Below are 24,265 nucleotides of genomic sequence, written 5' to 3'. Positions count from 1 at the left end.
GCAGTGATGTGACTCTTATTTTGAGCTCTTGTTTTCAGTGCATTTTTTTAAGCTTAACCAAATGCAAGTTCTTGTGCCTACTTCTAACCATGTAAAAGTTCTTGTAGGGCTTACAAAGCAGAACAAGGCATGATCCTTACAGACCTACCAGCAAATATTTATTGTGCCTCTACTGTATGCCAGGTGCTGATCTGCATGTTGGGGCTATATCAGGGAATAATACAAACCAAAATCCCTTCATCGCTTCCCTCGTGGAGTTTCTGGCAGGTGGCAAAAGCTGTGTGTGTGTGTGTGTGTGTGTGTGATGAGTACTATGGAGAAGAGTTAAGCAGTGTAAAGGGGCAGGAGTGCTGGGCAGAGGGAATGTGGTGGTGGTGGGTCACAGGTTTAGGTCTCACTGAAGTTGCTCTTGCATAAATATTTGAAATGTGTAGCCCATACACCTGCCTGGGGGAAAGCACAGCCTTCCATGCAGTGGGAAGGGTCTGCAGATGCCATAAGGTGGACATATGCCTGGTGCGTTGCAGGATCAGCGAGGAGGCCAATGTGGCTGGAGCAGAGGGAGCAAGGAGGAGAGTAACAGGAGATAACAGAGAGGTAGTGGGATGGGGGAGGACACATTTCCTTCCGCATTTACTGAGTGGAATCCATGAAAGAGCTTTCGGCAGAGGATAAAATATGGTCTGACTCGGCCTACCATAAGGAATACTATTTGAGAATAGCCTATAGAGGGCCCAGGATGGAAGCAGAGAGACCAGTTAGGATACTGAATAATCAAGTATGAAAGTGGAGCCAACAGGAAATGCTGACACATGGAGAGAGAGAGAGAGTGTATGTGTGTGTGTGTGAGAGAGTGTATGTGTGTGTGTGTGTGTGAGAGTGTGTGTGTGAGAGTGTGTGTGTGTGAGAGTGTGTGAGTGTGTGTGTGTGAGAGTGTGTGAGTGTGTGTGTGTGAGAGTGTCTGTGTGTGTGAGAGTGTCTGTGTGTGTGTGAGAGTGTGTGTGAGAGTGTGTGTGTGAGAGTGTGTGTGAGAGAGTGTGTGTGTGTGTGAGAGTGTGTGTGTGTGTGAGAGTGTGTGTGTGTGAGAGAGAGTGTGTGTGTGTGAGTGTGTGTGTGTGAGAGAGAGTGTGTGTGTGTGAGAGTGTGTGTGTGTGAGAGTGTGTGTGTGTGAGAGAGAGAGTCAAAGATGACTCCAAGATTTTTCGCCAGTAAGGTAGTGAAGATTATGAAGGAGCGGGTTTGGAAGGGGAAGAGGGAGGGGGTCAGGAGTTCGATTATGAACATACTAAGTGTGAGAAGTGTGTCACATTCTAGAGTTGTACAATAGGTGGTTGGATATGAGTCTGGAATTCAGAGGAAGAGGTCTGGACAGGAGACTTACATTTAATATTTAAGAGCATGAAGCTGAATAGGATCACTAGGGTCGAGTATAGACAGAAGCAATCCAAGGATCCTGTCATGAGGTTGGGAGATGAAGAAGAATTAGCAAAGGAGAACACGGAGGTCACTGGTGACCTTGATGGGCTGTCAGTGGAGTGGTAGGGGACAGTGTCTGGAGTAGGTGTAGGAGAAAATGGAAAGAAAGACAGTGGCGATGTCAGGCATGGATTCCTGTTGAGCTGGATGAAACAGTGCATGTTTGTGTGCTAATAGGAGTGGTCCACTGAGGAGGCATGTAAGGGAAGAAGCTGACCCAGATAGGAGCATGGCTGGGTATAGTGGCAGAAGGCAAACAGTATGTGGTACAGAAACTGGTAGGTTACAAAGAACTAATAAAAGGTACCATAAAAAAGTTTTAAGCAGAGTAGCATGAGACAGAAGAGACAGATGCTTTGTGTTCTGGGAGATCTGAAATGCTCCCAGAGAGGGGAGTTGAACCAGGCTTTAAAGGGTGGAATTTTCAACAGGTGTTACAGGCAGATTGCAGGAAAAAGCAAGTGCAGAAAACAGGAACCAGGAGTGATCTAGTTTCAGTTGGTATTTATGTGGAGAGAAGAAGCTGGAGCCGTATCATGACAGGCCTTGAAACAAGAAGTCAGCAACTAGTAGGTTGAGCTAAGCAAATAACAAGCGCATAGCATCATCTGGGTGAGACCTGGAGAGGACAGGGTGGGGGGATTTCAGAAGTAAAGGGGATTGGCAATTACAAGGTTATAAGGCCTACTCCCCACGGATTCTAGTGGTCTTCCCAGGCTTCATATCGCACTTCATTTTCCCTCTTTCTCTAATGACGATGATCTCTGAGGCTTATAGTTGTGATCATTCCCAAACAAAAGCTCCATTTCGAAGGGAACCAGCATTAACACTTTGGCACTCAAAGATGTTAGGGAGGATTGAAGAGAAAAGTCTTTTTTTTTGCTCTGTATTCCTCTGCTTCACTTGACATAATTCTCCCCTCAGACCCTTAGGTACCTACAGGGTGGGTAGTTAGCTCCGACCTTCACACCCTTCCAAGTTTTCCTTTCTTTACTGTTATTTCACAGCAGGAGACAGCAGCCCCTCTGGCCCTTCAGACCCTTCCTTTCCCTGTGGATCTACCATTTTGATTAAGAAGGCTCTTTTCCTTAATCCACTCCTGTTGGGTAGGTGCCAACTTTCCCACCAAGACCCCATCATTCAGGCCTTCCCTTGCGGGTGAAAGCAAAGCCACAAGCCACACTTCTGTAGCCCCCGTCTCCCTTGCCCTTTGCATCACTAGTATCTCTCTAGTTGGCTGGGTTGGGGAGTTTGAAGGAGCCACCGGCGTTAAGGGGTGCTAAGCATGCAGTCTTGCCATTATGGAGAGTAGGACTCGGAATTGTGGAACTAGGCACTGGGCCCTGCCTGCCTTCCCTGGGAGGGGATACATTTAATGGAGAAGTTTAAAGAAGATATTTGATCCCTATGTTCCCTGTAGGGCCCCAAAGCCAAGACCAGGAGCTTTGGAATTCTTCGGGCCTTTGAAATCACTGATACAGTCCCTAACCCCTTATTTTCTGGAATATAAATTGACTTATTTGAACAGATGCTTGGAACCTCAGATCAGGGATTCTAACACCTGCTTGAGTCAGTCTGCCCGGTGCTCCCTGTGATAAGGAGCAAGCTCCCTAGGCCCGTCCCTAGGCAGTGCACGTAGGAGGCTTTGAGTGACTACTTGGTGGCCGCCCGGGATGAAGTTACCAGCCTTGGCACTTCTGCTTGAGGAGCAGAGTCTATGCAGGGATTTCAGTTGCTGTACTTAAACACCATTTGGAGGAACCTCTGTTGCTGCTTCTTGCTTTTAGAAAACTTTTTATGCCTGATACCCTCCCCTTTCCCACCACTTCTACACAAACGACTGATATGCATGCTGCCTTGCTGGGAGACAATGTCTGGAGTGTGGCCAGTAGTGGGGCTGGAGGGAGGGAAGGCGCTGAGCACCCAACTCTCAACTTCCTTCCCCCTTGCCCCACCCTGACCCTCCACAATCACAATGGGGGAAGGAGAATCTAGCAGACTCGATGTCCCCAGCAGGGGCGGGGATCCCTGGCAAAGCAGGTTAAGAAAAACTCCTGCGGTAGGTTAAGTCTGGGGCCAGATGTTGTTGCCAGAAAGGACAAGGAGATGAGCCAGGTCAGGACGACCTGTTGAAGGGGAGCAAGTAGAAGGGGATAAAACTTGGAGGCTGGGGTAAAAGTGATGTCCTCCAGGATGGAAAGAGGGAGCCACTGGGATTGAGCAGGCATGGAAGAGAAGTGGCTGCGGTCATCTGCAGGACCTGAGGTCTGGGCAGCCAGATGACAGCGTGCCAGGGGCAGGGAGCTGGGTGGGAGGAGGAGGGCCAGGGCTCCTCAGACAGCCCGTGTTACAGTAGAATTGGCCTGGAAAGCTAGGGTGGAGACGCCAAAGCAACAGGCCAGGGACAGAGGGCACCACACAACAGCTTGGGGAGGGGGCTCAGGATGGGGAGTTGACTCTCTTGAAAGTGATGTTGGCCCCAGCTCCCCTCTCCTGAGGAGTGGAGTGAGAAGTGGGCCTGGGGAGGCAGCTGAGGGGCCTTGACTGCCGGTCTTGCCCAAGGCAGGAGATGCAGGAGCTGGGCTCAGCAGAGGGCTCACTCAGGAGCGGAGGTCACGTCGAGAGCCCTGTGCTCCGTGGTGCTGGAGATACAGGAGTGGTGGGAGAGGAGTTGCTAGGGTGACTTACAAAGTAAGTCCTGTGGTTGGGTACAGGCACAGATAAAGCCCCTGGGGAGGGCTTCGCAGAGGAGATGCCCTTTAAACTGCAGAGTGAAAGGTGCGTAACAGGTCAGCCAGTCAGAGGCAGTGGGGAAACAGCAGTGCCAAGACCTAGAGGCATAAAAACCCCAAGCTTGGATCAAAGTGCTCACCTCCCTGGAGCGTCAAGTGGGGGGGAGTGGGAAGTGCCCAGAAATAAGGCTGAGAAAGTCCACTGGGGTCTGTTGGGAAGGACTGGGCCTCCAGACACCCACGGAAGACAGGCCAAATGAGGATGAAGTCACAGGATCTTCACTTCCTTCACCTCCTCTGTCCTCCCAGAGCCCAGGCAGCATTTCCTTGCAGCTGCGGGCTCCAGCCTCCGGTCAGCAGGGCGAGGTGAGGAAGGGGCCTGAGGGGGAGGCACAGGAGGAAAGGGAAAGCAGCCAGGGGAGTAACATGTGCAGAGCGGGGGAAACAGGAAAACAAAACCTGATTCTTCCCTTGGATGGGGGCACCTCCCCCGAAAACCAGGTGGCATCTGCTGTGCCTGAACCTGCCCCCCCGCCCTCCCCCCCGGCCAGTGGGAAGAACTAGGGGGCAGGGCGGAGAGCCCAGAGCTGGGTCGTGGTGGGCTTCTGCCGGAGGTGCAGAGCACGCGGGAGGGCGTTTTTGGCAGTGATTCCTATTTCCCCGGAACAGGGCGGCTGTCTTGAGGGATGGGTCCAGAGGGGCGTACAGGGAATGGATTCAGCGGAGTGGAAGCCAGGGAGCGGGAGCGCGGCGGCTGTGGCCTGAGACCTGGTGGAGAGTCAGAGGTCCTGCTCCCTCCCCGACCCAGGGCCCAGCCTGGCCAAGATGCAGGGAAAAGGCAGAGTGTGAGGTGCAGTCACATGGCTCCCTGCCAGATTATTTTTGCCCCAAGTGCTGTGTTGAGGAATAGGTGCCCAAGAAGGGCTCCCTCCTTCTTTGTTCCTTGGAGGCCTCTCTCTGACCAGTAACACAAAGATGCTTTCAGAGAGCGATGGGGGTGAGAGTGTGGGGTGGGGACACTTAGAGGGGCGAGAAGAAAGAGGAGGGCTCCAGTGGGGGACAAGAATGTAGACTTTGTTTTAGGGACATGGGCAAGACTGACTGAATTGTGCTGCCCTCGCGTGCATGTGTGTGTGTGCGCGCGTGCTAAGATTCGGGGCTGTACCTCTGGGGCCGGGAGGTGGTGGGTGGAGGGATGTGTCAGGACTGATAGAAGGGCACAGGGAGAGGAGCAGGAAATAAGTCCTCTGTCAACCTCAGAGGGAACCTGGGAAAGAGGTTTCATCATCCTGTTTGTTTTAAGGGTTGGGTAGAGGAGGCAAAGGGGAAGCAGGGGACATCCTAGTAATAGTACGAAAGAGGTGACTGCAGTCTGAGGTCCTGTGCGCCTGCTCTGTACCCCGAGGGTCTGCTAGGCCCTTCTAGGCCTTCGCCCTTCCCCTGGGCACCAGCCTGAGCCTCTCATGATGGGCAGGATTCACGAAGCCTCCCTCCCTCCCTGTCCAGAGGGAGTGGATTCTCGGAGGGCAGCCACAAGCACCTTTAGGCCATTAACCCCCCAGGTGGCTGGGGAAGGGAGGGGAGGAGAGCTGGGGGGCCTGGCAGGGACTAGCAACGAAGGCCTTAAAGAGCAGAGACAGCGCAGATGGGGGCCTGACTCCTCAAAACCATCAGAACTTGGCTCGCCTACCTCTCTAGTCCTTGCCAGGAATGCGCGGGGCCTGAGGGTTTACTGTGAGGGAGCGCTGGGGTGCAGGCGGGGGTGGGAGTTCTCCCTAGAGCACATCCTCAGGCAGTGGGGGGTCTTCAGGCACCACTCCTGAGCTCAGCCTATGCTGCTGCCCCTCTGTACCCAGCCCCCTACACACGTGCACACACATATCCTTCCACGGAAAAGTGTAAATTGTTTGCCGTTTGGCAAATAGCCCATCCGGGTAATATTTTTACAATGTACAAAAACATGTTCACACTTATTGTCTTCTCTGATCCTTGTTACAGTTCTGTGAGGTAATAGGGCCAGAAGAGGAGACCAAGGCTCTGAGAAAGCTGTTTTTGATCTTTCAGTGTTTTTTGCCCTGGGTCACTTGGTCCGCGCCTGAAGTGACGGTCGCTCATCTGATACATGCTGAGCTTCGGCTGAGCTCTAGAGCCCGAGGTGCCTCATGTCCTTCCCATCTCACAGCAGCCCTGCGTTTTCGCCGTTTCACACCAAGAACAATGAGGCTCAGGGAGGTTAAGCCACCCACTCAAGCTTACACAGTGACGGGCAAGTGGGTCTCCTATCCCGTTTGACTCCGGAATCCAGTGCCCATGCCCGGGTACCGGCAGAAGTGCCGTGACTGCCCTGGCTGGGGAAGGCACCTGGCGGGCACTGAAAGCCAGATACCCGCCGAGAGACAAGCTGTGCTCCTGCTTTATGGAGGCCCTGTAGGAAGTGTTGCTGTGACTCGGGAAAGATGGAGGTGCCCCGCTTGCCACAGGGCTCTGCGGAACAGGGGCACGTGGCGGAGACAGGTCTCTGGTCCTCGGGGCAAGTTTGAGTTCGGATCTCCACTTGAGGGGTGGTGCAGTGGAAGTGCATGAGGAAGAGGGACCCTCTGGGAAAGAGGGGTCCCAGGGCTGAAGGGATGGGAAGAGAAAGGAAGGGGACTAGGCAGGCCCTCCGGCCACAGGGACTCTTCTAGCTCCTGCTTGTGGCCAGGGATCATCTACAGACATACTCTGGTCTCAGGGCCACAGAGAAGCAGGTGGGGTCCTGAGCAGATGCCTGAGGCAATCAGGGAACCCCGGTACCTGCCAGGGAAGTGGGCCAGGTGTGAGGTGGACCCCATGCCAGGGAGGGTATTAAATGAACTTCCAGCTTATTTGCATGTCCTAATTAACCATAAAATGAGCCCCAGGGGCAGCATTAAGCTGTCAATTTCTCTCCGCTTCCTTCCACTACTTCCCCTCACACATGGCTCCCCCCCCACTACATTCCTGTATCACTTAGTCCCCACGCATTCCCATTCACCTCTCCCCTCAGCGTCAGTAAAATACAGTCTCCATCATTTTCCCGGCCGGGGCCCAAAAGGGGACGGAGAAGGAAAAATAATGGGGGTGGGGGGACACAGATGAATCGGCCCTAATCTTTCATCAGCAAAGCACGGGACGGGGCACTACATCAGCCCTGTCAAGACCCGAGCAAAATTCCGCCACTGGCAGCCAGCATTCCATTTATTCTCCATGCGTGGATAATGCGGGGTGGATGGGTTTTGTTGTTGTTCCTCTTGACTTGGCTTTGGAGTAAATATGGACAGTTTGTGGGGCGGTGTGAAAAGCGCAAGCCTGCAAGTCAGCTGGAACTATTTCAATCCCAGCTCTGGCACTGGGACCCCCGGCAAGTTGCTAAACTTCTCTGAGCCTCTCCACGTGAAATAGGAGTAGCAGCAGCCATTTCCAGAATGCGGTAAGAAGGAAATAAGAGCACGAAGAAGGCAGTGCCCAACACCTGTGAATTTTGTGGCAGCATATGTCACTAATTGTTTTGTTCTGGCCCAAGTTACAGTGAGTTTTCATTCCCTTGGATCCCTTCTGGCTAACCTTTAGGTTAAGAGTTTCTTCTTTCTTCCTACTGGACCCCTTGAGTCAGGAACTGGGTCCTTGTCATTGCTCTGTTCTTAGTTCCGATCACGATGCCTGGCACTGGGAAGTGTTCAGAAAGGTTTGTTCAGCTGGTCTGAATCGCAGTGACAGGTCCACAAAACTGATGTGTCACAGATGAATGGCCAAGAGGTGACCTGGTTTCCTGTAGGATCATTCCTGACTCGGAGCTGGTGCCTTCTTGAATAACTGCTGGATAGCTTCTCCCCCACCCAGCAGCCCATGGCTCCCTCCTCTCCGGACTCAGCAATTCAGTAGGTGGAATCTTCACATACACACATTCTACACGTGTGCGCACACACACATCACCTCCACCACCCAAGGCAGCCACAGCCAATGGGCCTTCACCCAGGATGGATTTCAGATTTCTGTGGGGAGACAGGAAGGATGGCCAGGGGCTTCCTCCTCCAGAAAGGGCTAGCTCAGTTGGTAAACTCCAGGGAGACACGAGGAAAGAACAGGCTTTGGAGCCAGACATCCCTCTGTTTCAAATCCTGGTTCTTTCATTTGCTAGTAACCTCATATGGGCAGCTTACATGACCCCTAAGAGCCTCCACTGAATTACCGGGTATTAACAATACCTTCTAGGGTCATTTTGAAGTTTGAAAGACATGTGCACTCTGCCTGGCAAATAGCCAGCACGCACGCGTGTGCGCACACACACACACACACACACAAATTAAGCACCTTTTCTCTTGTAGCTTCTGCCACCAAAAACTACACATCTACCATTTGACTGCGTGGGAATTTGAGCTAGGGCTAGAGCTGTGGGGCTGTTCACTCTAAGCCCCCTCCCTCCATCTCTGCCCCCAGGGGTCCAGGATGCAGGAAGAGCCTTTCTTGTTATTTTTTCCTCTACAATTTGGTATTAAATGCTCTGAGGGCAGGAAGGCGTCTTGCCTCTAATTGCAGCTGTCACTCCCCATCAGGCAGAGGGGAGTTCAGCCAGGAGGAGGCGAGGGATGAGAAAGGGAGTGCCCTCCTGGTCAGGCTCGGCCCAAACAGGGACCCACGTTGTCTTTTCCCAGCCAGTGGGCGTTCCCTGCCAGGGTGGGAGGGACAGGCAGGCGGGCCCTGGATCTGGCAGCGTTGCTCTCCGGGCCACGTGCCCAGCACGGCTTCAGGTGTAGGTGTAGCCACGGGTGCTGGAGCTGAGCTGCTGCCCCTCCACCCTGGCTTGTCCTGGATGAGGTGGGAAGATGAGGCCAAAGGCATTTTAAAATGAGTGCGTATTTCTTCTTGGCTCACCGTGCCTCACTGGTGAATTCACATGTTCTTGTGCCCTGGATGGAGGTTCTGAGCTGGAGACAGGGTGTTGGGAAAGGCGTGTGTGTGATTCCAGGGCCCGGCGTCTGTTCTTCAGTCAGCCCCTGCCTGCGGCCTGTACTTGGACAGGGAGCACATCCAGGCTCGCTTCCTCATCTGGAAAATGGGGAGAATACCTGCCTTTCTCGCCCATTTACGAAGGAGATAGATAATGGATATGAAAAGGCTTTCAGACGTTTAACGTGCTATACAAATTGTAGCTTTCCTTTCCTGCGCTTCTGGAAAGACTTGGGGCTTCCCCAAGCACTCCTTATACACCACTCCTTATTCAGCCGTTTCTCAGGGTCCAGGGATGGGCTAAAATCTCAAGGGCAACAGAAGGGGGTGGGAATTTGCCTCTCTGCTCCCACTCCCAGGAGGGCCAGGCTTTACTACCTGTGCCTGGAGCAGCGCTTTGCCAAGGAAGCAGTTATGAGGCTGGGGACACGAGAAACAAGGTCTTTATTGGCGGCATCTCTGGGGAACCTGCGGCCCCAGTGCCCGATCCGTGCAGAATGTTACACTGAGGTCTTTGGGGGCAGTGAAGGAATGTCAGAAGGATTTCCTGGTCTTCTCCCACTGCCCCTCTCCTGCTGTCACCTCCAGCCCCAAAGCAACAAACACACACATTCTCTCTCTCTCTCTCTCTGTCCAGGAACTCTCGCCTCCCCCACCAGCCAGCCCCTAGCACAGCCTCGCCCAACTACAGGCCTGTCAGCTCTGCTCCAGACCCTCTGCTTCTTCTCCCTCCCTTCTCGGCGGAAGGGACTTGGAGTTAGGCTTTTGAAAGCCATACCACTCGGCCTCCTTCCCAGGGGCCCAGCACTGGGACCTGGCCCTTTTGGGTCAGTCAAATTTCTATCTCTAGGATTCAGACCCAAACCGCTGTGTTAACATCAAAGCCAGAGGGTGAGGATTCCAGGGCCTTGGGGCAGCTGGTGGAAGGATTCTCCCCTCGTCTGGGCTCCGAGGCACCTGGGAAGGGGCAATGTCCAGAGCCCTTGGAATGGCCCCGCTTCTTGCCCTTCTGCAAGCGTCCAGCTCTGGGCTCAGAGGCCGTGGGTGTCACCCATCCTGGCTTCTCCTTCAGCAGCCGGTCACGGTCAGGCCGCACACTACGCAAGAACTTCCTAAAGATGTTTGCTGTTAGGGCAAACCTGCGGCCCAGCTCCCGTGGCTGGCCCCTCCCTCCTTTGGGGGCTCCTGCCGCCCGGGTCTCACCCTTCTCCCCACCCTTCTCCAGTTCTGGCAAGTCCAGCCAGTTGCCCACCAGGTCTGCAAAAACGTTGTCACCTAACACCAGAGGCTGTCGATTCCGGCCCCGGGACATCAGCGTGGAGGTCCAGTCATCCGGTTCCACCAGCTCTGGCCCCCGCTGGGCACAGCTTTGGTGCTCTGGCAGCCGTGTCCTGGGCGGGGGAGCCAGATCCCTCCCACACACACTCCTAGGCGATGGAAGCTTGGCGCTGCTGCCCAGAGAGGGTTGGCTGGACGGGGAGCAACCCGCAGGCCTGGCAGGACCGCTGCCACCCTCCCACTGAGGGGGTTCGAGCTGTGTCCGGGGGCTTTCAGGGCAGCCTGGGGCAGGACCCCCTCCAGAGATCTCCAGCTGCTCCAGTGCTGTCTGCACCTGCAGGAGCTTCAGTTCTTGCAGCGCCCCCATCATGCAGTTCATCTGATCCTGCAAGCCATCGCCCACTTCCTTCATGGACATCTGCAGGGGAGAGAGCACAGGGCCTGTGAGCCAGGGCGAAGGGCTGTTCCCCAAACACACACCTCCAGGGTCATTCCAGCCTGCCACTGACCCCATCTCTGTACAGCCTAGTACAGTGCAGATCAGGGCCGGGAGAGGAGGAATTTTGACACGGATATGGCTGGATAAAGGAAATACTATTAATGGCAGCTGACTTGCTAAGACAAGCACCGTCCTAAGCTACATATATGTATACATATATGCATATGTATAAATTAATCTATATTTAATCTCCCCAACTACTCTATGAGGTAGTATTATTGTTCCTATTTTACAGATGAGGAAACTGAGGCACGTAAGTAACTTGCTCAAGATTACATAGATAGTAAGAGGTGGCGCTGAGATCAGTCTGACGGTGCGGAAAGTTCCGGTGGCCATGTGTGTCCTTTGTGTCTGTGCCCTCTTCTTCTCCTGAGCCTCCCTGAGATGAGGATGATGAAGACAGTAACAATTTGTGAGCAGTTACCGTGTAACAGGAGTTGAGCTAAGTATCCTGTGCACATCATCTCATTTCATCTTTATGTAAACCCTAGGAGGTTGGTATTGTAATTCTCATGTTAACATATGCGTTAACCACGGTGAGGGTGAAGTAACTTGCCTGAGGTCACACAGCTCACGTCGCTGGGACTCAAACACAGGACATCTTACTCCAAATGCTAGAGTCCCAACCACCAAGCACTGCCTCAGGATGGCTGGGCAGTGGAGGAGGGTTGAGAGGGACGTTAGGGAAGGGGAGGAGCTCAGATTCCCTAAGAGAAAGGGAGGGTAGGCCTGGGGTTTCCTTTCACTGCTGTTCACATCTGGCAGGTCAGGAGACAGATAAGGAGCCACGAGGCTCCTGTTTGCTGAGATCCCTGCCCAGCTCTGCCCAGCCCTTCTCTCCCTTCCAGACACCTGTCCCCTCTCAGCTGCTCTCAAACTTGGCTCCAGTGCTCTTCCTGCCTTCTTGGCCCAACTGGCTCCGCTGTCCTAGCCAAGAGTGGGGACACCGGGGGCCAGTTCCCCAGCCCCTCTGTGGGTGTCTAAGGCCCGAGTCCCAGGTGCCAGCTGGAAGGGGCTAAGAGATTGACTTGGGTGAGGGCCGAGTTTGGAGGCTGGGCAGGGGATGCTTCGTCTGATAACATTCACGAGGTTCCCGTCCCCGGGCCCAAGCTGCCTTGGTTCCGCCAGCTCCCTCCCCAGATCTGCTCATGTTACAACGGCAAACCTCAGGCAAGGGGACCATCTGTTTCTTAAGCCCCCCAGAGACCCACCGGGATCATCTTACCTCCCAGCCTTGTCCTAACGCACAGAGCTAAGCCCACAGGGTGGAGGGGTGGAGGGCCTGGGAGGGCAGGCGCAGAGGCTCTGCAGCTCTGTGCTGGCAGCTGACCCTCTCAGGCTTTAGGGTCACACCCTCCCCTGCCAACTCGGGCTTTGGTGGGGGTTAGGGGCCAGCCCAGGCTCTCCTGAGCCAGCAGTGCTAACAGACAGTGGAGGACTGACTGTCCCTGAGGGCAAGGAAGCCGTTGCTGAGTGTAGGATTGCCCACACTCTGCACCTTCCCCAAGAAAGAGCAAGAAGAAGTGGTGGTTCGGGGCCTGACAGCCTGGGGTTTGCCAGGCTGCTGGGCAAACATGCTTCATTTGAGTGGCAGCAGCAGCAGGAGACACAGCCTGTGGGGTGGCCACGCTTGCTGACGGCCCCCTGCTCTGGCCTCTTTGGCTTCTACCTTCCTGACCCCTTCCTTTTGGAGGCAGCTCAGCCACAACTGGAAGACCCAGAGCAGAGTCAGGAGACTCTGAGCCCCAGACCAAACTCCTCAAGGTCCCTTCCCGGCAAACTGCTGCACTGACTCTCCTATTTCTGCCCCCTGCCTCATACCACTCACCCCAACCTGGAACCTCAGGGTCATATTTGGCTTTCCCACCCCACTGCCCATTCCTGTCCCCAGATGCTGCACATCTGCCCTTCTCCCCCCTGCAATGCTGCAGAAGCCTCCTTGCAGGCCACCAAATCAGTCTTCCCGACACACACCTCCGACCCTGTCACTCGCCACTCAGAAGCATAATCTACTCCCATATACACCCCACGCTCCCATCAGAACCTCTTCTGTGATACTTAAAACGCTCTTCCCTGTCGTCCTGCTACTCACAGCTCCTCTGTGCCATTAAGTGCTGGGTCACTGATGAAACATTCATTGAGCATCTACTTCTTGGGGGCAGGGACTGAGATATGCACATCACTGTGTTGCCCCAGAGCCCAGCTAGCACCTCTGCACTTACTACATAGCCATAAAACATACACGGAGTACCGCTGAGCACCCCAAATTGCTTGCTGCCCTCAGTAAGTCACCACCCAGGGAGAAAGGGTCAGGAACGTTTCTCAAGGTTTCATTTCACCAAGAGGCACAGAGTCGGAGCTTGCCAGCTTCCTTCCAGAAGGCTAAACACAGTCCAGGTCAGAGGCGGTGGGAGGAATGAAATGACCCCATTCAATCCCTTCCAGTATGGAAAAATCCTTAAGAAATAATGCCGACATTTTGTACCTTTTTAAAGTGAGAACGAATGTGTGGGTGTGTATGAATTCAGGGATGCCCATAAAACAGAGGCCCCATTTAAGTAAATAAGAGCTGAAACTGCAGCCCTATGGAAAACGATAGTGCACTGGTTAAGATCTTGGGCTCTGGAGACAAACGGAACAGGGTTCAAATCCCAGCTCTGCCATGTAATAGCTGTGTGATCTGAGCAAACTATTTAAATTCTGTTTTTTAATTTCTCCATTCTTGCTTTTTTTGGCCGCCCTGCACGGCTTGCGGGATCTTAGCTCCCCCACCAGGGACTGAACCTGGGCCACTGCAGTGAATGTGCTGCATCCTACGAACCACTAGACCGCCAGGGAACTCCAATTTCTCCATTCTTTAAAATGGGAATAAGAGTTCCTGCCTGGTCCAACTTTGGACAGATGAGACGAGGTAATGTGTGTTTACGCGTGGCCTACAGGTGAATTTTGGCTGTTATCTTAAGACTTCCTGAGAACTTCCAGAACATTTCTTCCTCAGTGAACCTGAACACGCAGTAGTGATAGGATTCCGTTCACCTGTCGGGTCTGACTGAGGAGAAACGTCTCGTCTGGTCCCTTTTCCCACCCTGGCCCCGCACAGAGGAAGGAAAGGGAAGCCTCGCATCCTCCTGCCCACGGTCCAGCCAGATTCGGTCAGCCGGCCACAGAGCGCTGACCTTGGAGGGCAAGAAGGCAGCCGTGAGGGGGCTGAGGATGGAAGAAGGAAGCCCGAGTGTGGGAAACAGGGAGGCCAGGGAGTGGGAAGGCAGGAGCATCGGCTGGGGCCTGATGGAGAAGCGAGCTGCCTTTCCCAGCCCGGGGGGAGTGATGTCACCCAAGGAGAAAGAGCCAGAGGGCAGGCTGCTGTCTTCCCCAGAGCGTGGGACCTGCTCAGATCCCAAGGTTTCTCTTGCCGAGAGGGAGAAGAGAGAGCAACGTGGGGTGGGCACAAAGGAGAGGCGCCAAATCTGAGAAAATCCCGAGCTAGAAAGGAACACTAAATCCCATGCTGTAGGTGATGAGTTCCTCTCTGGCCTCCCAGAGCCTCAGGACGGCGCCAAGTCACACCCCACTTGCCCTCAGGGCTCAGGTGGAAAAGTCACAAGAAGGCCTAATTAGTTCTGATTAGTTTGAGTGGGAATGGCTCTAACAGGCACTACCCTCTTTCTCCACCCCAGCTCACACACACTCACACACGCTTGTACACACGTGTGCACACAGGCACAGAGCTAGCCTGCTCCACCGCCAAGCACAACACCCATGATAAGCGTATCCTAGAGACGGCTGTGCGAATCCCTTCTGAGAAAGGGCTCACCACCCTCCTTGCACCCACACCACCCCACAGTCCATCTCCCACGCCCAGCATCTTCTGGGCCTCCAAATGTCTCATTCTAAAAATTTTCTTCCTGGCAAACTTTAGTCTCTCCCACTGCAGTCTAAACCAGCCCCTGGCTTCCTCCCTGTGGTAGAGCTGGACGCCCCACCGGGCACCCTCTTAGGGTTTGTAAAGAGCCCCATGCTGTCCTGTGGAGACCTGGCCCACTCCAGCTGACTAACTCGGCCACTCCCCATGGGGCAGATTCACCAACCTTTTGTGCTCCGGATTCTGACTGTGAAATGATAACCCCTCACACGTGTGTAGCACTCGCTCTGTCTTCTGCATGACCTTGTCGGATCCCCACAATTGCTCCGGGAGGCTGACGAGGCAGTTGGAGTTAATCCCACTTAATGGATTAGGAAGCTAGGGAGCTGAGAGGTTCGTTTTCTCCCTCAGTGTTTCCTAAACACGCTTCCCTAGACTTTCCTTCATGATTTCACCATATCTATATATCACCTAGTCTCCTACATAATACTCTACTTAAATCTGTTTATATAAATAAATGGATTTATATGGAAACTTATATGAAATGTATATCACTTGCCATAAACAGATGGTAACGCTTCCTATCTATCTATCTATCGAAAACTAAGTTTCTCATCTGAGTATCACCTGATGTCATGTTGAGCACCTCCAGTGGAAACACGGATCTATTGCCTGAGGTTCCGAGGCGGGTTAGTGGCAGGACTGGGACCCCATGCCTGGCCCTCTTACTCCAGGCCAGTGAGCTTTCCATGTCATCATAATCCCTGACTCTTCAGCCTCATGGGATTGTTGTGAGAAGAAACCAGGATAGTCAGTGGGACGTGCGAGGGCAATTATCATCACATAGGGAGGAAGAACATGAAGTCTTGGAGGGACTCCAAGACCCGATTCAGTTCACTTCCACTGAAGGTGTTTCTTCACTGACTCATCTGCAGGGGGAAGATGCTGCTGGGAAGCCAAATCCCACCATCCTGGCCCTGAGCCCTCCGCGGGGTGGTGAGCTGCCCATGGACAGCGCCCCTTCATGGCACTTGCTGGGCCCTTTGTGGTTTGGGAGGAGTAAGGATGGGAAAGTGTGACACCAGCATCCTCGGCAACCTTCCCAAGCCCTCTCCTAGGCCCCTGACTGATCCCACAGCTGTGCCCTCCATCCATGCATCTCACGCCCTCTCCCAGCTCAGCCAGAATCCTTTGACACAGGCTCCAGTTTTGCCCATGGACCTGGCAGTGTGCCCTGCCTCGCTCCCCCCCACCCCCATTACTCACAAGATCCCCACACAGTTCCTTTCAGCCCCTCTGGAAGCTAGAAGGAGGTTCAGGGCCGGAAATGGGAAAAGCCCAGCTTTTGCCAAGTGGCCCATTCTCCAGCTCTGTGAATAGGGACCTTCACAGCCCCCTGCTCTTGGCTGGAACTCTCAACAGGAAGGTAAGGTAGAAACTGTGCCAAGAGCCGGAGGAGGGAGGAGGGTAAAGAAAGGAGGAAGTGTGAAATGGATGAGCCCACTCTCCCAACTGAACAATCTACTGGGGGCCATGTGCTTGGGCAAGAGGCAGACAGACGGAGAGAGGGGCCCAGTCTCGGCCCTGCAGGGAGCTTGCCTCTCAGCCTCACCTCTCCCCTGTCCAGCTTCAGCCCCTCTCCAATGCAGCCTTGGGCATCCAAGGGACCTCAAAGAGTTACCTTCTTTTCCTCCTTTGTGATTCAGGCCTTCATACTCTCCTGTGTGGACTCTTGGAATAACCTTCTACCTCATCTTCCTGCCTCAATTCCCTCCCTCCCCCCATCTCCACCCCCTACCACCTCCTAGATCCCAGGGCACGTCTCTAACCACGCTGCTCTGCAATGCATATGGAAAAGGTCAGACTCTTTAGCATGGCATTCAACCCCACCCACCCCTTCTGCTCTCAACAGCTCTTTCGGCACTGTTGCCCACTCTTTTTCTGCATATAGCATATGTTCTAGCCATAATCCAGTGAGTCTTCAAATGTCCCCTCTAGACAGTCTTCAAACACCATTACTTCCATCTCTGCACGTTTTGGTCATGTCGTTTCATCATCTGCCTGAAATGCTCTTTTTCTCCTGTTCCCGTCCTTATTTATCCCTCGAAGTGTGGTTCAAATGCTACCACTTCCATGAAACCTTCCCTGATCCCCTAGCTGGAGGTAATTCCTCCCTCTCAGGGCACTGAATGTGTGCCTCTCATCTAGTATGTATCCTCCGTTTCTATACAAGACATTTGCATGCATATACTGGCTAAGAGTGTGAGATCTGCAGTCAGACTGGCTGGGTTTGAATCGTAGCTCTGCCACTTATCAGCTCTATACCTTGGCCAAGTCACTTAACCTCCCCATGTCTCATTTATATAATGGGAATAATGGAAGTACAACTTCTTAGTGTTGCTTTGGCAATTGACATAATACCTGAGATATCTGACATATCAATAATTGTTAACATCAATATATATTGTTATTATTAACACTCCTATTAAACTCTAAGTTCCCTGAAGGCAGGATCAGTGTCTGTTTATATTTGTAACCACAGTACTAGTGCCTGGCAAAGTGCTTTAAACATAGTATGAACTCACTAAGTGTGGTCTATGAACGAATGACACATGCACACCAGTCTGATCAGTTCATCACTGTGAGTTTACCAAGCGCTTACAACACATCAGGTACGGTGTTATGTGCTAGGGACATACAGCTGGGGAGGCACTTGACATAATCTTCACAGTAGCTGTATAAAGCAGTTATTTTTAAAACCCCATTTTACAGATGAGAAAGCTAAGGCACAGAGACGTCAAATAATCTGCCAGGGTCACACAGAGCCCGGTTTTGAGTTCAAGTTGGCCTGACCCCAAATCCTGTGCTCCATGCTCTTCCCACTGACTACAGCACCCCACATTGTCGAAGCCAAAGTCCTCTTCACTCTAGCTCTAAACATCAAGGGAGACCACATTATGAGATCCTTTGCAGAAGCTTTTTTCTGCCTCAGGAAACTTGCTCTTTTGCCCCAAGAGCTGAAGGCTGTTCCTAATGTATCTCCTCTATCACCTTCTTATCTCCTCCTTATTTTGCCTTTATGCTCTGGTCCTCCTCCATGTACCAGAATCTCCTGAACTTGTGGCCACTAGTGGCTAGATAATTGCCTTCTAGGAACACCAAGTTGTTCTAGAAGGACCTTCCCCAGCCTGAGAGAAGTCTCTCTGCTGCTTCACCATGCCTCAGCTAGGATCGACATTAAAGGAGCTGGTTCCTTCAACCTCCTCCTCTTCCAGGAAGCCTTCCCACCCTGGCTGTACTTTACTCAGCCTTTATGCACTCTGTTTGCTCTTCACTGATCTGAACTCATGAGCAACACCCTGTGAGCATCTTACATCTGCTTCCTCTGTGTGCCTATGTCTACCCCATTTGTTGGAAGCCCTCAAGGGAGCAGTGTATAAGGAACAGCTGGTCCCAAGGCCTGTGTTCAGGCAGGGCCCCTCTTTGGCTGCTGGAGGGGGGAGAGATATATGCCCTACCGAGTAGTTGCAGCCCTGACCCCCTCGTCCTTATGAAGAAGTGTGTCAGCTGCTGCTACTCTCCTGCTACATTTCAGCCCTGAAACCAGATCCCTGTCCTCTTCCAAACAGGGGAGAAGGGCCAGTTCTCCAGACATCAACCTAATTGAGCCAGGATCCCCCAATTCTCAGCCTCCCTTCAGGGCTCACTTGTTACAATGCAAATTTTCTGCTTCAGGAAATTGGGAAATTCTGCTACTTTGGTTTTCAAGATCAGACTCTTCTTGTCTAGATTTTCTGGGCCAAGGGCAGGACCAGGAGGCAGGAGAGGAGTGCACAACACGCTCGACAAAGATAATTTCACAACTCCTGAATGTTTCTTTTTCTAGCAGCTTTAACCCACAGTGTCTGTAGGACGTATGCTTCTTGAAGGGAATTTAATGGCATAAATGAATGTAGAACTTGACTAGTATTACATGAGTGCCATTCCCGGGCACACACTAACTTAGGGCAAAGCCAAGCAACACACAGTCTTCCTGGGTGGCAGGGAAGATTCTGCCTGGGATGAACACACACACACACACACTTCAAGCTCATGACACATACTGATTATAAGCCTTTCCCACCGCATTGCAGACCCAGGGGATAAACAAGCCAACACCTTCCTAACCCAGGCACAACCAAGCTGTGTTGAATTCAAACCCCAAAGTCCTTAGAGGAGCCAAAAGGCTGAGCCTGAGCTAACTCAGCTCCACTTTCTCCTTCCCTCCACTGGGAAAACAGAGTCACTGAGATTTGGCTCGGCTACCTAAGCACTGGGCTGAGGTGTCAGGGAGTGAACAAGACTCTAATAGCTCTGCCTGTCACTCTGCTCTGTCTCCTTTCTGGGCAGACTGGCACTGGGGAGGGGGCGGAACACCATGGGTGGAGGGAGGGTGCAGAGCTCTCCCATCTGAGTGTCATTCTGGGCCCCAGGCCAGGCATTTGGCTTCCTCTCCAAGAGAGTCAAAGGCTGAAGCTGCTCAGACAAAGGGCCAAATGAAAGCTAATGGGGAGCTGGGTGACTTCAGCCTCTCCCCTTCCTCCTTCCGGGGACTGGGGCTCAAGTCCTTGGCAGGAGAGCGTGCAAATCAAGACCTGGAGCTCAGCTCCGTGCAGATTCCTATTGCCTTTTTTATTCTCCTGGCGTCCACAGACTGTCTTCCCCCCTCACCACCTCCCACCTAAGGTGCTGTAAAAAATGCAAATCAGTAGGATTTTAAAATTCAAGCCCGTGCCAGGAACACCCACAAACCCTCTATTAAGGCAGATCCTGAGGTGGGTGGTGTGGTCCCAGATTCCAAGCAAAAAAAAGAGGACTCTGTTAGATTCTTTTCTCAACATGGCCCTTGGACTTCAGACATTATCTGTGGTAACCTTGACCTTTCTTTCTGGTATTGGACAAGTGAATGGGACAAGTCAGAATTATGTGTGGGCTGGGGCCAGCCATCCCAAACTGACATGGAAAGCATGAGAAAATGAGTATGGGAAAGGACATGATGGAGACTCTTCTGTCCCTCATCTAAGAAGCATTCCTCTGGGTAACGTTCCCATCTGAGTGTCACCACCAAAAGGGCTTGGGGAGGAAGTCCCAGAGAAGTGACCATTGACCTGAGAAGGCAGGCCCCGGAGTGGGACAGACAGAAAGAGTGCCTGGGCCACTTGACCAGGAAGCACCAATGAGAACACCTGCTGCTACAAGCTCCCCCTCCCCCCAAGCTGGCCCCTGTTAAGGCTGCCAAGTTCCCTCCCCAGCGGGAAGAGTGGAGAGTTTGCAGGCAGGAGTGGGAGAGGCTGTCACGGAATCTGGAGAGCCATGGGCTGGCACTTTTTGGATCCAGGTCTGCTGTTGTCAGCCTGGGTGCCCCTGGCCCTGAAAAGTAAGAAGAAAGAGGGGAGAAAAGTGAGACCGAAAAGAGGTCGACTCCAAGAGAAACAAACTAAAAGGGACAAAAAGAGGCAGAGGCAAAGCCCCAGGAGAGCCTGGTTGACAGAGACGGCTGTGGCGGCCCAGGTGGGGGACGTGCATAATATCTGTCTGAATTCTGGTGGTGGATAGAACAAGAGAGGTGGCAGGTGGGAGGGGGAGGGATATTAAGTCAGTGAAAAGCAATGCGCCTCCCACAACAGAGTTTCGGCAGGCGCCGCTCTCCCAACTTGGGCGATTTCCACGCCCCGCCACCCACCCCCCCGACCCCCAGACTGTGCCACTTCTCCTGGCCCCCGCACCCGGGCCTCTGTACGCTCCCTCCTCGTTCCCCCAGCCCAGACCCCTGACATCTGGCTGGGCCTCCGCACTCCCGCTCGCGAGCTGCCAGGCGGCGCCCGTCCTCCCGCGCCGGACCCGCCCCCGCCGGTCCAGCTGCCAGCCCCCTCCCCGCTGGCAGGCAAGTCCGGGCAGACAGCCGGCAGGGCCTGCCCCTGCAGCCGCGCCAGCCCTGCCAAGCCCGGCCGCCACGGCTGGGGGGGTGGGGGGTGCCCGGAGGTGCCAGTTCCCCTCGAGCGAGCAGTCCCTGGCCGACCTCCTGCCCCGCGCGGGGTTGGGGCCACGCACCCTCCTCCCGGCGCCCCGCGCAGCCCCAGCTGCCCGGCAGCCGCGTCCCGCTCTTTCGGTGCGGGCGCGCGCGTCCCCCCGCGTCTCGGGTGCGCCCTCTTTGCTCCCTCGGGTCTCTGGGCACATTTCGGTCTGGGCTTGCTTGGCTCTCTCCATCTCTCTCACTCGTTCGTGCCTGCCTCCCTCTCACACAAGTCACTGCTCCAAGTTTCCTCGGGGCCCCTTTCCCTCAGGACAGGCCCTGTCCCCCGCCTGCTCGCCGTGTGCCCTCCTCTCCTCTCTGGGCCTCCGCCCCGCGCGCGTCGCGGTCCCGGGGTCCGGGCGGAGGCCAGGTACCCGTCGTGGCGGAGCAGCCCTCCCAGCCCCCGGCGCCCGCTCCGCTCTTACCAGCTCCTGTTTGAGGCGGCGCAAATAGCAGTCCATTTCCCTGCTCTTCTTCCTCATGCGCCTATTGGCCGGGCTCGGCTCCACGAGAGAGTCCCAGGATGGGAACACCGGTCCCACCGAAACCGCGCTCGGCCGGCTCCCGGCCCCAGCGCTCCGCGCCTCTCGCAGCGCCGAGCCGAGCCAAACCTCTGCTCCCAGGTCCGGACTTGGAGCCGCTTGTCGGCTACTCGCGGCGCGTAGTCCGTGCTGCGGGCGGAGGGAAAAGTGGGACAGCCTATGAGAATGCAGGAGGGATGCCTTCAGCCAATGAGAAGAACGCACGGGGGGCGCGGGCTGGGCTGCAGTGGGTGGGCCCTGGAGAGGGTGTGTGCACCAGGCGAGGGCCTCCGCTCCTGGGGGGCTGACATGGGGGACTCCTACCTGGTCCTGTCAGGTGTGGTGGGGGTATCGTGACTCCAGACTGTACCGACGTCCCCCAACAAAGCACGTGACCCCCAGAGAGAGCCCCGTCTAACGGATGGGCACTGGGTAGCGGTCTCGGAAGAAGCTGAGTGCCTCAGTGTCAACACTGTTTCCCAAACTCCGATCGGAAAAGTAACACCCTCCACCCCAAATGCCGCTCGGCAGCTCTTCTGAATTCTGAAGTGTTAAAAAAAGTGGACTCTGGAAGTGTGGGTCTACCTCACCTTCCGGTCTACTCCTCACCCCTGGAGCGGAGGAGCCGCCGCTCGGTCCGTTCACGTATTTAACACGAAGCAATGGAGGCTCTGCTGTACTCCCTGCAGGGTTATAGGTCTCTGGTTACTGAATAAGACAGGCTAGGTCTCTGGTCTCAAGAACGTACAAGGGGCGGCGGAAGGGAAGGGGATAAGACAGACAGGTAAAAAAATAAAAATTAGACACCATAATTTCAGGTAATGATTCTTCATGAAAACATAAAATAGGGTAATGGGATGGGGGCTACCTTCAATAGGGTGCGCAGGGGTGGAGGAGCCGGCCTTTCTCTCCCCCAGTACTCCGGCGGCGTCAGTTATCCTAATTCTTGCTCTGGCCACTTGCGAAGCTCTCTGTAAGGTCAGGGGAGGGAGAGAGGACTCAAAGATGCTAACATTCTATTCAACAGACGCGGCCCATGCCCCGGAGGTGTGCGAGCTCCAGCCAGGCCCTGGGCGATGGACCCGAGAGGGCCCGCAGGCCTGCCCGGGCGCTCCTCCCAGCCGAACCCAGGACCCCCAACGCCGGCTTCCGCGTGCGTCGGGGCTGCGGTTCCCACCCGGTGCCCAGGCTCCCTGCAACACGGCCTGGCCCGCGGGGGGGCGGTGTTGCGGGGCCCGAGAGTAATTAGCGCAATTAGCGACTTGTTGTTTCAAGGTAATTAACGAGGGAAAGTTTGCCCCAGGCAGAATTTAGAGATCTCCGAATGAGACAACCGTGAAGACGCGAGAGAAGGGGCAAAGAAAGAAGGCAGAAACTTCGGCCATTCCGATCCATGTCAGCAAAGAGCGCCACCTGTGTTTACCATGGAGAGGTGAGAGCGAAGGAGGGAGGGAGGATAAAAATGAACGCCTTCAGAAATGAAGACTTTGCAGAGTCCAGTCGGATGGCCTCCACTTAGCCCCGGGTTCTCAATTTTAGTGAACCTTGCCTAGGGCTCTCGGCCTAGCCCTGACTGCCCCCTTTGGATGAAGCTGGGCAGCGGTAGCCGCTATAGAGAAAAGGAAAAGGCACACAGGTGGGTCAGAACCCAGTCCGAAGCCTGTGTCTCGGTGGCCGCTCGCCAACTCAGGTGGCCTCGCTCCCTTCGAGATCGCGGCACAGGATCCCGCGTGGGTCAGAAAAGCCGACGGCCGCGGGATGGAGCTGAGAATCTGCTCCCGCGTTTCCAACGCCCGCTGGGAGAGCCTGAAAATGCATTTCCTGCTGCTCTCCCAGGCCGGCCACCGCCCGTGGCGAGTCCGGCCCGCTGGTCCACTCAGCGTTGCAGAGCCCGGCCCCCGGCTTCCTGGCAGTTGTGAATCGAGATCCCCAAGGGGCCCCTTTGGGTAGGACACGAGGAGAGTTCAGAGTGGGAGCCATTCCCAAGGATGGGGCTGAGGTCTCCAGCCCAGGTGAACCAGTTTTTGAGTTGAATCCTCTGGGACTGCCCGTTAACATACAGTTCACGGAGGAAGCTTGATGCGGGGAGAAACACCACAAAAGAGCTCCTCAACCCGGAGGGCCGGTGCTTTGCTGTCCAGCACCCAACAGCAGTGGCGGGTATAGGAGGCACTGAGTCTGCGGGTGTGTGGTTGAAATAGTATTGGGAGTCAAGTTTCAGGCCTAATTTTCTCCATGCCTGCGAACTCAAGGACTGGAATCCTCTTGGAAGTTAGTAGGAGAGCAGCTATGGTTAAAAATCCCAGAGATGCAGGCTGATGTCTTCACAAGAATTTAGGACTGGGTGATTAGGCCTTCTAGAGTATTGACAACACGGTATGACCTTGCACAGATGCTTTCCTTTTACTGGCCTCAGTTTCCCTTGCTATAGTTTAAACCTATGTGAATCTTAACACTTTTATATGCCTTACAAAACTCTATTTAGACAGTGATCTGTGAAGTAGTCAGGACAAGGGGAATCCATCTTAGAGATGAAGAATATATTGTTAGCAAAGCCAAAGATTGCATTCTACCCACTTTTAAGGTCAAGGATATGGCAAGAAAAAAAAACTGATGACCATAATCTCAGTGCAGTGCTCAAAAGAGACAGGTCCCAGCCAAGTCAGAAGTGCTATTACCGTGTGGTTCCCACAGGACTTTGGAGGACAATTACTGTCAAACTCTGGAGTGCTTTTATGATGCTGGGCCACTGCAACTCTCTTGCTCCCCTGCCTCTGAGAAGGCCAACATTACACCAGGGTGTGTGGAGCCCTCTCTCTTACCTGGTTTCTGAAGAGATAGCTCTGTCTTCCACCTTTTCTTTTTCTTAAGTGGTAGAGA

General features: G+C 54.0%; 1 protein-coding gene across 1 annotated transcript; it reads right to left on the bottom strand.

The window, feature by feature from the left end:
• Positions 1–9,598: 9,598 nt before the first annotated feature.
• On the bottom strand, positions 9,599–22,320 carry INKA2 (inka box actin regulator 2). Its single transcript, XM_082380400.1, has 3 exons — positions 21,976–22,320; positions 21,290–21,535; positions 9,599–10,869 (listed from the first exon to the last, which is right to left on the bottom strand). The coding sequence occupies exons 2-3, from the start codon at positions 21,344–21,346 to the stop codon at positions 10,027–10,029; spliced, it is 900 nt and encodes a 299-aa protein (XP_082236526.1). The 5' UTR covers positions 21,347–21,535; positions 21,976–22,320; the 3' UTR covers positions 9,599–10,026.
• Between the last annotated feature and the right edge of the window lie 1,945 nt (positions 22,321–24,265).

Source organism: Balaenoptera borealis (assembly GCF_965194805.1).
Source record: "Balaenoptera borealis genome assembly, chromosome: 1".
NCBI lineage: Eukaryota > Metazoa > Chordata > Mammalia > Artiodactyla > Balaenopteridae > Balaenoptera > Balaenoptera borealis.
Note: the sequence above shows the minus strand (reverse complement) of the source record. Positions and strands in the feature narration are given on the sequence as shown.